The sequence below is a fragment of the Lupinus angustifolius genome, chromosome LG02, assembly GCF_001865875.1.
Source record: "Lupinus angustifolius cultivar Tanjil chromosome LG02, LupAngTanjil_v1.0, whole genome shotgun sequence".
Taxonomy (NCBI): Eukaryota; Viridiplantae; Streptophyta; class Magnoliopsida; order Fabales; family Fabaceae; genus Lupinus; species Lupinus angustifolius.
This window is the reverse complement of record NC_032010.1, coordinates 22722469-22735571: the sequence shown is the minus strand read 5'-3', so window position 1 is coordinate 22735571 and position 13103 is coordinate 22722469. Positions and strand designations below refer to the sequence as shown.

Here is a 13103-nt window from a genome sequence, read left to right as displayed (position 1 = left end):
TACATTTATACAAAAATGAAAATAAACTCTGAAATGCAGAGAGCATAGGGATTTGGATTGGCTTACAAAACTAATAATGCATTGTGGGATACATCTTGTAATTACTTTATTTTTTCTTCTTCAAGTATACATTGTACAATTCAGGTTTTTGAATTCGACTAACTTGACCTAGAAAAACTAATACAAAATGACTCAAGAAAAATTGCAAAATTTGAGAGACAACAAAAACTGAGGCCTTGAAGGGAAGATCAGAAATAAAAACAATTAGATAAAGAGTAAAAGGAAGAATAAAAGTAGTGTAAAAATATGTGTTATTGATCAAGATTGAGAGATGATTCTTGTGTAAAGAAATTCATTCCAAGTATCAGGTAATCCTGGTAAACACCAATGTATACAATCTGCATAGGTTGTTGGGTCAGCTTGTTGTTCTGGAGTTAACATTTTACCTTGTCGAATAGTGTAAACAGATGTATGTGCATCTTTTCTTAACTCTGACATTGCTGTGATGTTAACAAAGTACACTGGCACTTTCATTGATTGTGTCACATTGTTTGCAATCACAAAAAGTCTATTATCTGTGCCTACATTTAATGGGGTTGACATATTTAGAATTGGAGTAGTTTCCCTTGCACATTTTATGCCATCTGGGTTGTTCCAATCTTCACTCCTACAAAATCATATGGTTAATTATATATCATGAATTCAAACATGGTCAATGTGCAAAAGTATTCATAATTGTTTAGTAAGCTATAAACTTTGCAAAAGTAAAATAAAAAAATAATACTAATGGGTCACCAACAAAATGACCAAAGATCTAAAGTGATAATACCACCCATGTTATTAGATACTTTACACCAATGTTATATGCACACTAAACATGACACCTTTTAAGGTAAGAAACAAAAAATGCTCAATTCTGTCATTTCACTTTTTCTTTCCATAAAGATAAGATGTCAGTGGATAGTGTTTTTTTATGTTTAGTGTACAAATAATATTATTGCTAGGTTTTTATATGTGAAAAATCATGAATTAAAGATTTGGAAATTACTTGATATGAAGAGGGGAAGTGCTGGTGAAGAAAACTTTAGTTCTATTTGGGTCAATATTATCATCCACCCATTTTGACCATGTCTTTAATACTCTTCCATATGCTTCTGGTCTAGCTACTTCATCATATTCTGTGGCCCCTTCATCAAATGACCCACGTCTATTTCATCACACCCACCACAAACAAGACAATAACATAAAAAAGTGTCATGAATTTGCTTGAAAAATAAGCAACCTCAATAAACAAAAAGAGAAAAAATAATGGGATAATAATAGAGTTTATAATATAGTGCTTACAAGACTTTCATATTGAATGTGTTCATCCACCATATATAGGTGTTAAAGATTAAGTAATCTGCATCCTTCCAATTTACACCATGCTTATGAATAGATTCAGGCATGATTATTCGGTTCAATATGCTATGCATATTTGGATCATCTGAATTTGATTCTACAAGGAATGGAGACCAATAAAACTCTACTGTAGTAATGTAGTTAGGTTCCTGCACAAATACACAAATTGCTATAATATATCTCATCATTGGAGTGAATCCTAAGCAATAAATATTTCAATGGTCCACCTTACCCATTGATATAACATGTCCTTTCTTAACTACCACAAAATTTATGCAATCTTCTAAAGCCAGATCGTGCCAGCAATATTTATCAAATTCAGTGGCCCACCATTAATTCAGAAAATGATTCTTATTGCAAGTTCACATTCATTGTAGTCTCTCATAAGGGTCATAAACAAATAACTAGTGAAAATGATAGTACTTTTTTATTGTTTAAGATAAATATATAGACCCTTTTATATCACCAATTTACACTATAAAATGAATAATGGTACTCCACTAGTGTATTATTATTATTATGTTATGCTTGTGGTTAATCATTATGGCAAATTATCATGATGATGATGCAAAAGAGTTTGACATATTTTCCCTACTTGAAAACCCAGAGAAAAAAAAGAAGAAAAACTAACCTCAATTTTGAAAATAGCTAAAGAACCATTCTTGTACCATGTCTTTTTCTCTGGAGGAGCCACTGATTGGACCATACAAACCATTGATTCCCACTGATTCCTATTCAGTGAGTCTCCAACAAACATAAGCCTCTTCCCTCTAATCTTCTGGAACAACAGTCTTGGGTTGAACCTTAACAATACAATCAATAACATCATCTAAAATCAATATTGAGGAGATTGAAGGCAAAAAATGGAAATTGAAAGAACAAATTTTGCTTACTTGGGTAAAGAGCAATCTTTTGGTTGCCATCTCCAATTTTGATACATAGAATCAGGTCTTCCATTCTTCATGCATGTAACTTGAGAAGTTAGAAATTCACATTGATCTTCTTTATACAAAGGATGTGTCATGTTATCAAAAACCCACTTCCCATTAAACAAGTCACAATCTTCTGGTGGAACCTCAACAACCTCATCTTCTTCTTCTTCTTCATCTTCTTCTACCATAACTGGAAATTCAATCTTCTTCTTCTTCTTTTTCTCTTTCTCTGCATCCACAACAGTTTCCAAACCAATCACTTCTTGTGTTTCATCAGAATCTTCTTCACCACCACCTTCACTTTTATCAAGTTTACCTCTTGAGCTCTTTGAAAGTGTGACTGTGACACTTTCATCTCCAACTACATCATTATTCTTTGCATCCCTTTCAAAAATTACGCTTTCTTCTTCCAACACTTCTTTCCTCGAACCCCTTTTAACAACAGGCTCAACGTGTTTTGATTTACCACCACCTTCTTGGATTTCTTGTGCTTTAGGCTTTGAAAATGGGAACTCAGCAATGGACTTAACATCTTCATTGTACATGAAGATCCCAAAGAGGAAAATAGAGAAAACAACAACAAAAATAGAGATGTTGTTGTTCTTTCGACCCTTCATTATTATTGCTCCTGTTTCTGAGTTGAAAAGAGGAGTCTTACGACGAAAAGGCTGCATGGGAAAGAGAGAAAAGAAGTGTTATATTAGAATAAGAAAAAGGGATGAAGAAAGAGGAAGAAAAAAGAGGTAGAAATATAGAACAAGAAATGAGAGACATTTCAAAGAAAGTTGAAGAAGAAGTGTTATTAGGTTGTGTTAGTTTAATTGTGGTTAGGTGAAATGGTATTGTCTTTGAAGGAAAGAAGGAAAGAAGATGGTGAAAAAGAAAGACTATTTGGTGTAGCAGGGAGACTTGTCTTTCTCACTTATCAACCCATGTATAAAGTATAAACTTAATCAATGTAACACATCTTCTATCAATTTCAACAAAAAGTATCTACAAGTAATTATATTGGCCACTAAATTATTGATGATCCTAAATCAATGGTTAAGGTTACATCTTTATGGTTAATTCTGTAATTTCAATTCATTAATAACTCAAAATCTTATTTAGAAAATCAACATCCATATGAGGTTGTACCAAGTACCAACCAAGTATTATATTTTATCTTGTATTTTTTTCCCTATATTTAACTCACTATGATACATTGGCAACCACTTTGAGTATGTTGTTGTTATTGAGAGAATACGTGAGAGAGGGAGATATAAATGAGTGATCTCAAAGGCTTCAAAGCTGGTAGCAGTCTCATTCACTTGAAAGGGTGGAAGGTGTGGTTGTTCTAAGGCACTTTGGTGGACACAATGTTGTTGTCTTTCAATTTCAGATCAGGAGGTAATGTTTTTTTTATGGTCATACAAAGTGTTGTGTAAGTTTTCACAAGTTCACTTGAACGCTAATGTGTGTACTACTGAAAGTGTACGATTTGTCGTCAAGTAATAAATCGAACATCAGGGTTTGATTCTATAAATCTTGTTTAAACTTATTAAGGTGGCTATGGTATTTTTCTTTTTCTTTTATATGACCTAATCAAAACCATTACAGTCTGACATTAAGAATTTTTTTAAAAAAATCACCTTCAAAATTGATTATATGCTATAGACTTTCCATTATTTAGCTTATATAATAATTGGAGATTGATTATATATTGGGTGCCATGATTGGCACATACATGAATGGAAGATTGTTTATAGTTGCTTCCTTTAATTCTCTACAATTGAATCTTAAATATTTTACCAGAAGCATTGTTATAGTCACGATCCTAAATATTGTTTAAAGTTCTATTTGTGAATTGAGTTTTGGAATAGAATGAATAAAAATGAAAGGTTTTAAAATTATTTTACAAGTGTATTTTCAAATCCCAGCTTACAAAGAGACATAGGAGGAAAATTCCAACGTAACATTACACATTCTGCATGAAGAAAATATAAACATAATTATGATAATTACCTTGTTGGCAAGCCTTTGCATCGAAGACAAATAATATATATAAATAAACAGCTTATATCAGTATGAAAGGGAAACTTCTAAAAGCATCAAAACCAAAGATCTGATTAAATCCTTAAGATGTATACATCAAATTAGCTAACTGGTGGCATCACCAAGTGTAAAAACCAAACATGCTGATCCTCAAAATATTAACGAACCCTTAGATAAATATAAATAAAATGGTCACCTAATATGAATTGATGGATGAGAAATAAACAAAGGAATATTTGCAATGGAAAAGATACATAGCAAATTAAATCAATGGGGTCCAAGTCCAATAGTTGGAGCAGGTACAACCATAGGATGCGCTAGGACTCATGCATAATTACACAACTATTATGTCCAATGAAGATTCGTTGGTTGCATTTTTTTTATAGTTTTTTTTTTGTCTGTGTACAGATTTATAAGCAGTGAGAATAGTTGTTATTGTGATATATCAAGATTATATCTTATTTGAAATGTCAAAATTAAAAAATATACGCATATGACTTTTCAAATTGATTTTACAAAGATCTATGCACATGATTTCCCTTAGTATGATTTTGTAAATTGATTTTGAAAATTGATTTTGAACAGGACAGGGCCTTAGATGTCCATTAACTTAAATGTAATTTTTAATTTGAATTATAATCGATCTGAATTTGTGAATTTTTTGAATTACAAATAATTTATGAGTGAATAAATATTTAAAACATGTGTTATGATCTGTTTTCTGTTGATCCTGCGTTGGATCAATTAGTTATTGGGCGTATATTATCATCTAAACACATAAGGCTGCTACACCCCTGCTGATCCAATAACTATAGAAGATTCTACCAATGTTACAAAATGAATGTCAGTATCCTCTATGTCAATTATAGCAAATAATCACCAACAAAATTTTTGTCTAGTAGTACAGTGTTTCATTAGATCACAGGACGACCAAAAAATCAAGTGTTTGATTCTTGAAAGTGATACTTGTTGAGAGGTGTAACAACGAATTCCGAAAGAGATTAGTTCCTTACACAAAAAGGATAATAGATACTCTTGATAGTACCAAAAAATTATAGCGAATAATTCAATTCCAAAAAATAATTTCAAAACCAATAAGTTAGATTCTTTTTTATTAGCTACTAATGCACAAATTGAATTGCCATAAACCACAAACAATTAATGCACCCTAGTTGCCTTAATGAAAAGGGCAGATTGGGGAAACTAAAATTGGCATTGCTAATGAATAGGTGAGTGACAAAGTTGAGGACAAGAAACAAAAAACTAAAAAGAGATGTATTATATCAAATATTGTTTTTGCACCCAAGGATAATAAAACAAAAACAAAACTAATAATTAATATTTAGTTTTTTAATTAATATAACATGATTTATTGACATAAGAAGATTTGGGACAATGCAACAAAATTGACTCCTAACGTTGTGCTGCACCCCATATTAAAATTGGTATCTAAGTTTTTCTTCTAACTTAAAACAAAACACCTACCACAGAGATTAAGAAGAAAGAGTACTAACTATTAGAACATTAAAAAAATGACATTTGTTATTACTTCCAACCATAACTTGGATTGTTTAATTTTTACCTTATTATTAATAGCTCCTGCTCCAAATCAAAAAACATATAGCAACCAAACACTGAAACTTAAAGCCCCTCATAAGTTATGAAGCTAGATATGATTCCAAATTTCATGCTATTGAAGGATTATCCAATATTAAACTTGTTTGTTCAGATTCGAAAATAATATGGTAGTGAGATTATTCGTTAATCTTAATATCTATTCAAAAATAATTTATATCGTTATCAAACATCTTTCTCCTCTATATCAATAATCATTCAACTGAAGGAACTACCTCCAAGGTTGAACCCAAGAGTTATTGGTAGAAAATCAGATTCTAAATATAAAAAAATCCAAGTAATAATCGTTGACTGTGTTCATAAACTCAACAAAATCAGTCAAATAAATAAATGGAGCACATATATCTCATCTCAATGTGTCCACTCACTTCTAAATTCCTTTTTTCTCCACCACCTAAAATTTAAAGCTTACTATAGACTAAGATTACTAAATAAACCTCACACCAAGTCACAAATAGCTAGAAAAATAAACAAATAAAATAAAACATTATTATCATTATCTAACTTTTATGTAATACGGTACCTATCTAGTGGATCTTTCAAATAGAGACGTTCATGGTAGATTCTCCAAGCATAGTCCTCAAAATCAAAAGAGTTAAACACTCTCTCTAGTTCTCCATTACCACCATTATTACCTTCTTCTTCTTCTTCTTCTTTTTCATTTTGGTCATTGATGCTGATGTTGCCAATTGTTGCCTTAGGAAGAAGTGGAGCAACATTGGTCTCAGTAGGAAGAGTGATAAGCAATGACATTGTTATGTAGGGTGCATCATTTTCATCTCCCACCATGCACATAGGTCTTCCTCTCACTTTCTTTAACTTGCCATTGCTCCACACCTATATAGTAATTGCCTAATTCATTAGTCATGCAAATATGCAATACAAGCCTCTCAACTCATAAGGATTAACTTGCTTCCCTTAATAATTGAATAGACCGTTCAAGGTACGAGGCTCCTACTTAATAGGATCTAAGGAGAATATATGTACGTAGTCTTATATCGCAAGTGGAGAGGTTGTTTCCAACTTTCAAACTCGTGGTCATTAAACAACAAAATCTTACCATTGTGTCAAACTTACCCTTTAATTGCTAGCCTTAATAAACTTGTAAAAATATATGATGGGAAATTATGTGAAGAATTTATTTTCTACAAGACTGTCGAATTAATAAACTCTTATTTACTTGTTTTACAAAATAAGTATTTCTTTTTTCCAACCACATTATGGTTTTTCTTCCAATTCCTATTCAATTCATCAACTTCACTTTTCCTCTTAATAAATTGTCCTATTCATACTTATTTGATAAAATGGAATATATTTTTTTACAAAAGGCTTATATTTTGTCACACGACAGATGAGAGAGATGTTATTTGGTATTGTCATTTTTAAAATATTCTAAACATCTTATTTTAATTTCAAAACACTTTTCATTGAATATAAAGATCTTTCATGGAAATTTAACAAAATTACTTATACCCCTCTAAATAAATAAATTGTATATTAAAAAGTAAAACCAAAGTCTGCAATCTGCATCACCTCGTGGCCTACTTTGCTATATTGCGGTCCCAACACAAATTATCTGTGCATCACTCAGATTTTGCATGTGACAACTGACACCGTATCAATAATATAAGATTGCAAATATTCTCAATCCTTTAAAAAACTTAGTTATTATTCATTTAAAGTATAAAAGAACATTCTTTAGATCAATATACGAATAAGAATGCCAACACAAATAACATTTCTCTCATTTATCGTGTGACCCAACCACTTAAAAAGGACCTCATCAGATAAATAATGCATCCTAAGTTGAAATCGCAAAGCAACACTTAACATGCCAGTACTTGTTTACTTTAGTCTTTTAAGTTTTAATCTAGAAATATACAGACACGGGCAAAAGAGGTAACTTACATTCAAATGAACAAATCACCATAATCAATTTTTTTTTACAACCAATGATATCCTATAGATAATAAACTAATTACTTTCGAGAATATAGTTGTTTCTTTTAACAAGTATTTGTTCTTAGGAATTAAACATTTATCTCTATAAGACACACTACACCAATATACCACACTTCATTGCCGTATTTTCTAGTATTAATATCTTCTCCGACCAATAAAAGTATGATATTAATAATTCACAGAATCAGCGAAAAAATAAGAAATGAAACCTGAGCAATATCACCAACAGTGACCAAGATGGAGTCGACGTGTGGCAACACAGAAACCCATCCCGAATCCGACAGCAACGAATACTTCTGACACCGTAACTGATACTGCAACCCGACAATAAACGGGTAAAACCCACATAAATTCCCGGGTTGATTCACACACTCCGAAACCCATATAATAGAACAGAACCGGGTCGGGTCATCTCCAACCGGGTTCTCCAAACCCATAGCATCTGTTAATGAATCTATTATCTTAATCCCTACCTTCTCCAACGCACGTGCGAATTCACGCAGAGAAGTTAACTCCAACTCACTTGACTCGGTCGTACACGATGAGTCAAACCGGAACGAGTCCTTGTGTCTTTTCTCATCTTCTTCGTCGTCTTCACCTGGTTCGTAACCAAAAGGCCAGTTATTTTTTGGGATGAGGGATTCCTTTTGTGTTCTAGAAAGTTCGAATAGGGCGAGTGCTTCTGACTCGGCCGAGTTAGCGAGTTCAGAAAGGATTGAATGATCGGTGAGTTGAGCGAAACCCAGTTTGGAAACGGAGGAAAGGACTTCGTTGGAGGAGAGGGAGAGGGAGAAGGAGGGAGGACACGTGATGGTCGGAGATGAGCGGCGTTTGGTGGGGAGGGAGAGATTGGGTGGGAGACGGTTGAGGAAGTGGGAGAGTGTATCGGCGGCGGCGGAAGTGGAGAACATGTTTTTGTCGTCGTTGAGATTGGTCGACGGAGTTGGCGGAGGAGCTGAGGTGGCGCCGCCGTAGAGGTTTGGAAAGGGTTGGTGTTGTTGATTTTGAGCAGAAGAGGAAGAAGAGGCCATGATAACGTGAGAGAGAAAGAAATGTGTCTGTGACACAGTGAATGAATATTTGGAACAAAGTGTACATATAATAATATGTAATATAAGTTGAATTTTCAATTAATCTAGATTAGTATATTTTAATTAAGATATGTAAAAATCACCAACATATTAACACTTCTCTATCATCTATATATATACTATTAATAAAGGGAAAATAAGGAATAACTCATGGTATAATTTTTATATTTCAAACTTACCCTTTATATTTTTAATAACTATTATAAATTTTCACATATTACTTTCATTTTTTATTTTAATAATTTAATATCATTAATCTCTCATACATTCTCTTATTTCTATCTTCTATCTTTCTCCACCCAATAGGCACAAAATGAGAAATTGACATAAGTTTTATGTATATCATATCAATTATCACATATTATCTTCTTAAATCTTCACTCTTTATTAAGTTTAGCACTATTATATTTAAATTGTTTTTCTTAAATAATATAATATGAAGATCATACATATTATATCAAAAAATAAGAATGTGGGTGACCGACACGGAGTGCCGGTCGACACGCTAGTTATAATAAAAAACAAAAGGTTGTAATGTAAAATATCGCCAATAAAAAATACAATATAAAATATATTTAATACAAAAAATATTATAATTTTCTATAATAAAATATATAAAATTTGAATAGTTGTTTTTATTATATTATACATTATATTTATATTTCTATACTATATATTTATATTTCTATAATTTATACTATATATAAAGACAAAACACGGTGTAACTTTCATAATGGTTTAATTTTCACTTCTTGTTTTGTCTTTAATATTATTTATTTTTTACAAAAAAACATATAATTTTAAATAACCACTACCAGCATATTAATTAATCATATAACGATCTGACCTTAAATTTAACATTATCATAAATATAAAAATATAATATAAAGTACACCAAACACAACGAATACATTTTAATTCTAAAAAATAAAATATATAAAAATTGAATACATAGTATTATACAATGTTCACCAACAGACACAAAGTGTATGTACACACTATTATATATAAAGTCAAACTTAAAATAACTACCACCATGATTTTATTTTCTTATTTTTCTCTTAATATTTTTTATTTTTAAAGTAAAATCATACAATCCTAGATAACTATAATAAATATATTTTACCTTAAGTTAGATATTATAATAAATAGAAAAATTAGAACATGAAATATATCTAATAAAAAACATTCTAATTCTCCAAAATAAAAAATACAAATTTAATATCCTAAAATAAGAATGTGGGTCGATAGAGACAGAGTATTTGTCGACATGCTAGCACTATATAAAGAGAAAACATGATGTAACTACCATGATGCAATTTCATTTCTCTATTTTGCCCTTAAACTTTTTAATTTCTAAAAAAACCGTATAATCATATAATTACCAGCAACATATTAATCACCTCTCTAACATTATAATAAAACAAAAAATTATAATATAAAATATCTTCAATAAAAAGTACAATATAAAGTATACTCAATACAAAAAACATATTATAATTCTCCAAAATAAAATATATAAAATGTGAATAATTGACATCATAAAAGTATGAATTTAAGATAATAGTTAATATATAAACTTATAAAATGAATGAATAAATGATAATTCAATAATTGAGCATATTAATATTCTTAATTTGTCATTCTTTATAGCAATTCTCTATTCTAAAACACAACTCATGCCTCCTACAACTGTTAGATCGCAAATTAATATTCTCCTCCTCTTACATTACCCACTTTAGGAACTTGCTAATATTTTGATCACAATAAAAAAGTGTAATAATCCCATTGTCATTTGTAATAACCATCTAGAAATGTCATTGAATACGTATCATTCAAAAAAAGGAATGATATCTTTAGCATTTGTCAATCATACACATTTAGGAAATGTCATTCAATACATATAATAATATTTTGTAACAACTAGAACAATAAATGTTTCAACCACAACTCATTACATATAAAAAATCCACCAACCAAAAATATTCAACCATTCATGAAAGATTACCTCTTGATGCGTTCTCAATTTACTTATATATTTATCTTCTAGAAATAACAATTTCTGAATTATAAATTAAGATTTCCGAATTTGATAAAATCGAATATAGTTTTCACAAAGGGTTATATGTTGTATTCAAAATTTATATCATCTAATTATCATACACCAAAATGCCTAATTCTAAAAAATATGAATGTGGTTTATAAACATGACAATGCATGCCAACACAGTAGTGTTGATAATGTTATGTGTAAGAAAAAAAAACTTAGATTTTATGTAAGAATTTCTAATATGGCAGGCAAAGGACAATTCACGTGGAACCATTTGCCATATTTTCTTCTATTCATTTTTTTGGTCTAATACCAAATTATTTATTTCCTTGTATAAAATAAGATATACATATTCAATGTCAATTTTGACATGCTTTGTTTCTTATTTTTGTTAAACAATATGAATTTGGCCAATTTTATTTATTGAGGATGGGATGAGACGGTTGGATAGTTCGCTCCTTACTAAACTTGAAAATAATTTTAATTTGTATTATTAACTAACAACAAAGTTTAGATGGTTATGAATATATTGTGTGATAATCTAATTGTATAAGAGTTTAATAAATGTGTATCCTTTGTATAAACATTTAAAGGAGTTTAATATTTGATTCCCATGATTCTTAAAACAATTAACTTAGGTGTGACCTTTTTTATTGGAAAAAAGAAAATTTTATTAGAATAATAACAGAATTGTCTTACATGTGACATTGATGTTAATAACTTGAGACAATCAATGACCTTCTCTTTAATCAATTGGTTAGTAACTTGTGGTTATAAAAAATTAAAGGTTCTCATGCCGTACACGTATTTTTATATAAAAATTTACGTTTTTTTATTTATATAATAAAAAATATATTATTTAGTTGATATTTTATTTAAAATATTTTATATGATTATAATAATTATTTAATAATATAAATTGACATATGAAATTTTTTATAATGATCAACAAGAAAATTTCTTGATAATCAATTATTTTACATGTTTAAAGTTATTAGCCTTTCATAAGGGTATATACACGTATATATATATATATGGTACACCAGTTATCCTATATTTTGTGTTATTTCATGTATCATAACTTTATGATTGACCAGTAATTACTTAAAAATTAAATTTTATTTTAAATATATTTTTTCATTCAATTATAAAATTATGACACATGAAATAATACGAAGTGTAAGATAATAAATGTGCACCCATATATATCAATAGAATGTGAGAAGAGAGGGAGAATGCTTAAATTGCTCTCATGCAAGAGCTTGTTGACACATGTTTATAGAGTTGATTGTTTTGATATGACCAGCCATCCATAGATTAATAAGGAAATGTGTCACCATCACGCCAGAAAACTATAGTACAGGAGTTCATTATCGCGCAACTGAATTAATTTTGCCATCGTAATATTTATAGATACAGAGTGTAAGAATTTATATATAGTTAATATATTATACATTATTTATTTATACATTATAAGTATATACATTGTTTTCTAATGGAAGAGAAACAAATTAAAAAATGAATTACTCCTTATCTAGAAAGAAAGAAGAGAAAAAGACAACTACATACAAATTCATTGCATCAAGTTGGTGTTATTTATACAAAATATTTATCATCAATGATAGATAAGAGATGAATGATAAACAATTCTCGGACATCATATGAATTTATTGGACACTTGGTACATAAATATCAAACTCCTATCCTAAACTAATCTTATTTCTCTCTCACTTTAATTCATCCACATCAACGCTCAACAGCATCATGAATAAATTACTTTTTTTTAAATTAGTAATTATTAGATATAAGTGATAAATAATATAATATTATTATATAAAACTCATATATTATCAGTATATATATCTTTTTTTCTTAACCCATACATTATAATATCATTTTCTCTACGATCAGTATATATACACATAATATAATATGTTATTCTCCATCAAAATCTATGAATAAAGTATACAGACAAGGAATAGTGGTACAGTCAGGCTTTG

General features: G+C 29.8%; 2 protein-coding genes across 3 annotated transcripts; both read right to left on the bottom strand.

Annotated features, from left to right (window-relative positions):
- On the bottom strand, positions 58-3225 carry LOC109340452 (protein ESKIMO 1-like). Of its 2 annotated transcripts, XM_019578160.1 has the most exons (6): positions 3106-3225; positions 2295-3001; positions 2033-2204; positions 1345-1550; positions 1049-1207; positions 58-667 (listed from the first exon to the last, which is right to left on the bottom strand). In XM_019578160.1, the coding sequence occupies exons 2-6, from the start codon at positions 2948-2950 to the stop codon at positions 319-321; spliced, it is 1542 nt and encodes a 513-aa protein (XP_019433705.1). In that variant the 5' UTR covers positions 2951-3001; positions 3106-3225; the 3' UTR covers positions 58-318. The 2 variants fall into 2 exon arrangements, with proteins under 2 accessions (XP_019433705.1, XP_019433696.1); XM_019578151.1 differs by lacking the exon at positions 3106-3225 and having other exon boundaries at positions 2295-3099.
- LOC109340444 lies at positions 6323-9051 on the bottom strand. The gene is made up of 2 exons (XM_019578142.1): positions 8173-9051; positions 6323-6839 (listed from the first exon to the last, which is right to left on the bottom strand). The coding sequence occupies exons 1-2, from the start codon at positions 8992-8994 to the stop codon at positions 6510-6512; spliced, it is 1152 nt and encodes a 383-aa protein (XP_019433687.1). The 5' UTR covers positions 8995-9051; the 3' UTR covers positions 6323-6509.

Bases quoted from the DNA above. Each gene is read 5' to 3' on its own strand.
- LOC109340444 (XM_019578142.1), bottom strand. From the start codon at position 8,994: ATGGCCTCTTCTTCCTCTTCTGCTCAAAATCAACAACACCAACCCTTT. The intron at 6,840-8,172 runs GTTTCATTTCTT...ATTACTATATAG, and splicing joins CTGTTGGTGATATTGCTCAG to GTGTGGAGCAATGGCAAGTT.
- LOC109340452 (XM_019578151.1), bottom strand. From the start codon at position 3,007: ATGCAGCCTTTTCGTCGTAAGACTCCTCTTTTCAACTCAGAAACAGGA. The intron at 1,551-2,032 runs GTTAGTTTTTCT...GTATTTGTGCAG, and splicing joins TAGCTATTTTCAAAATTGAG to GAACCTAACTACATTACTAC. The intron at 1,208-1,344 runs GTAAGCACTATA...GTGATGAAATAG, and splicing joins ACATTCAATATGAAAGTCTT to ACGTGGGTCATTTGATGAAG.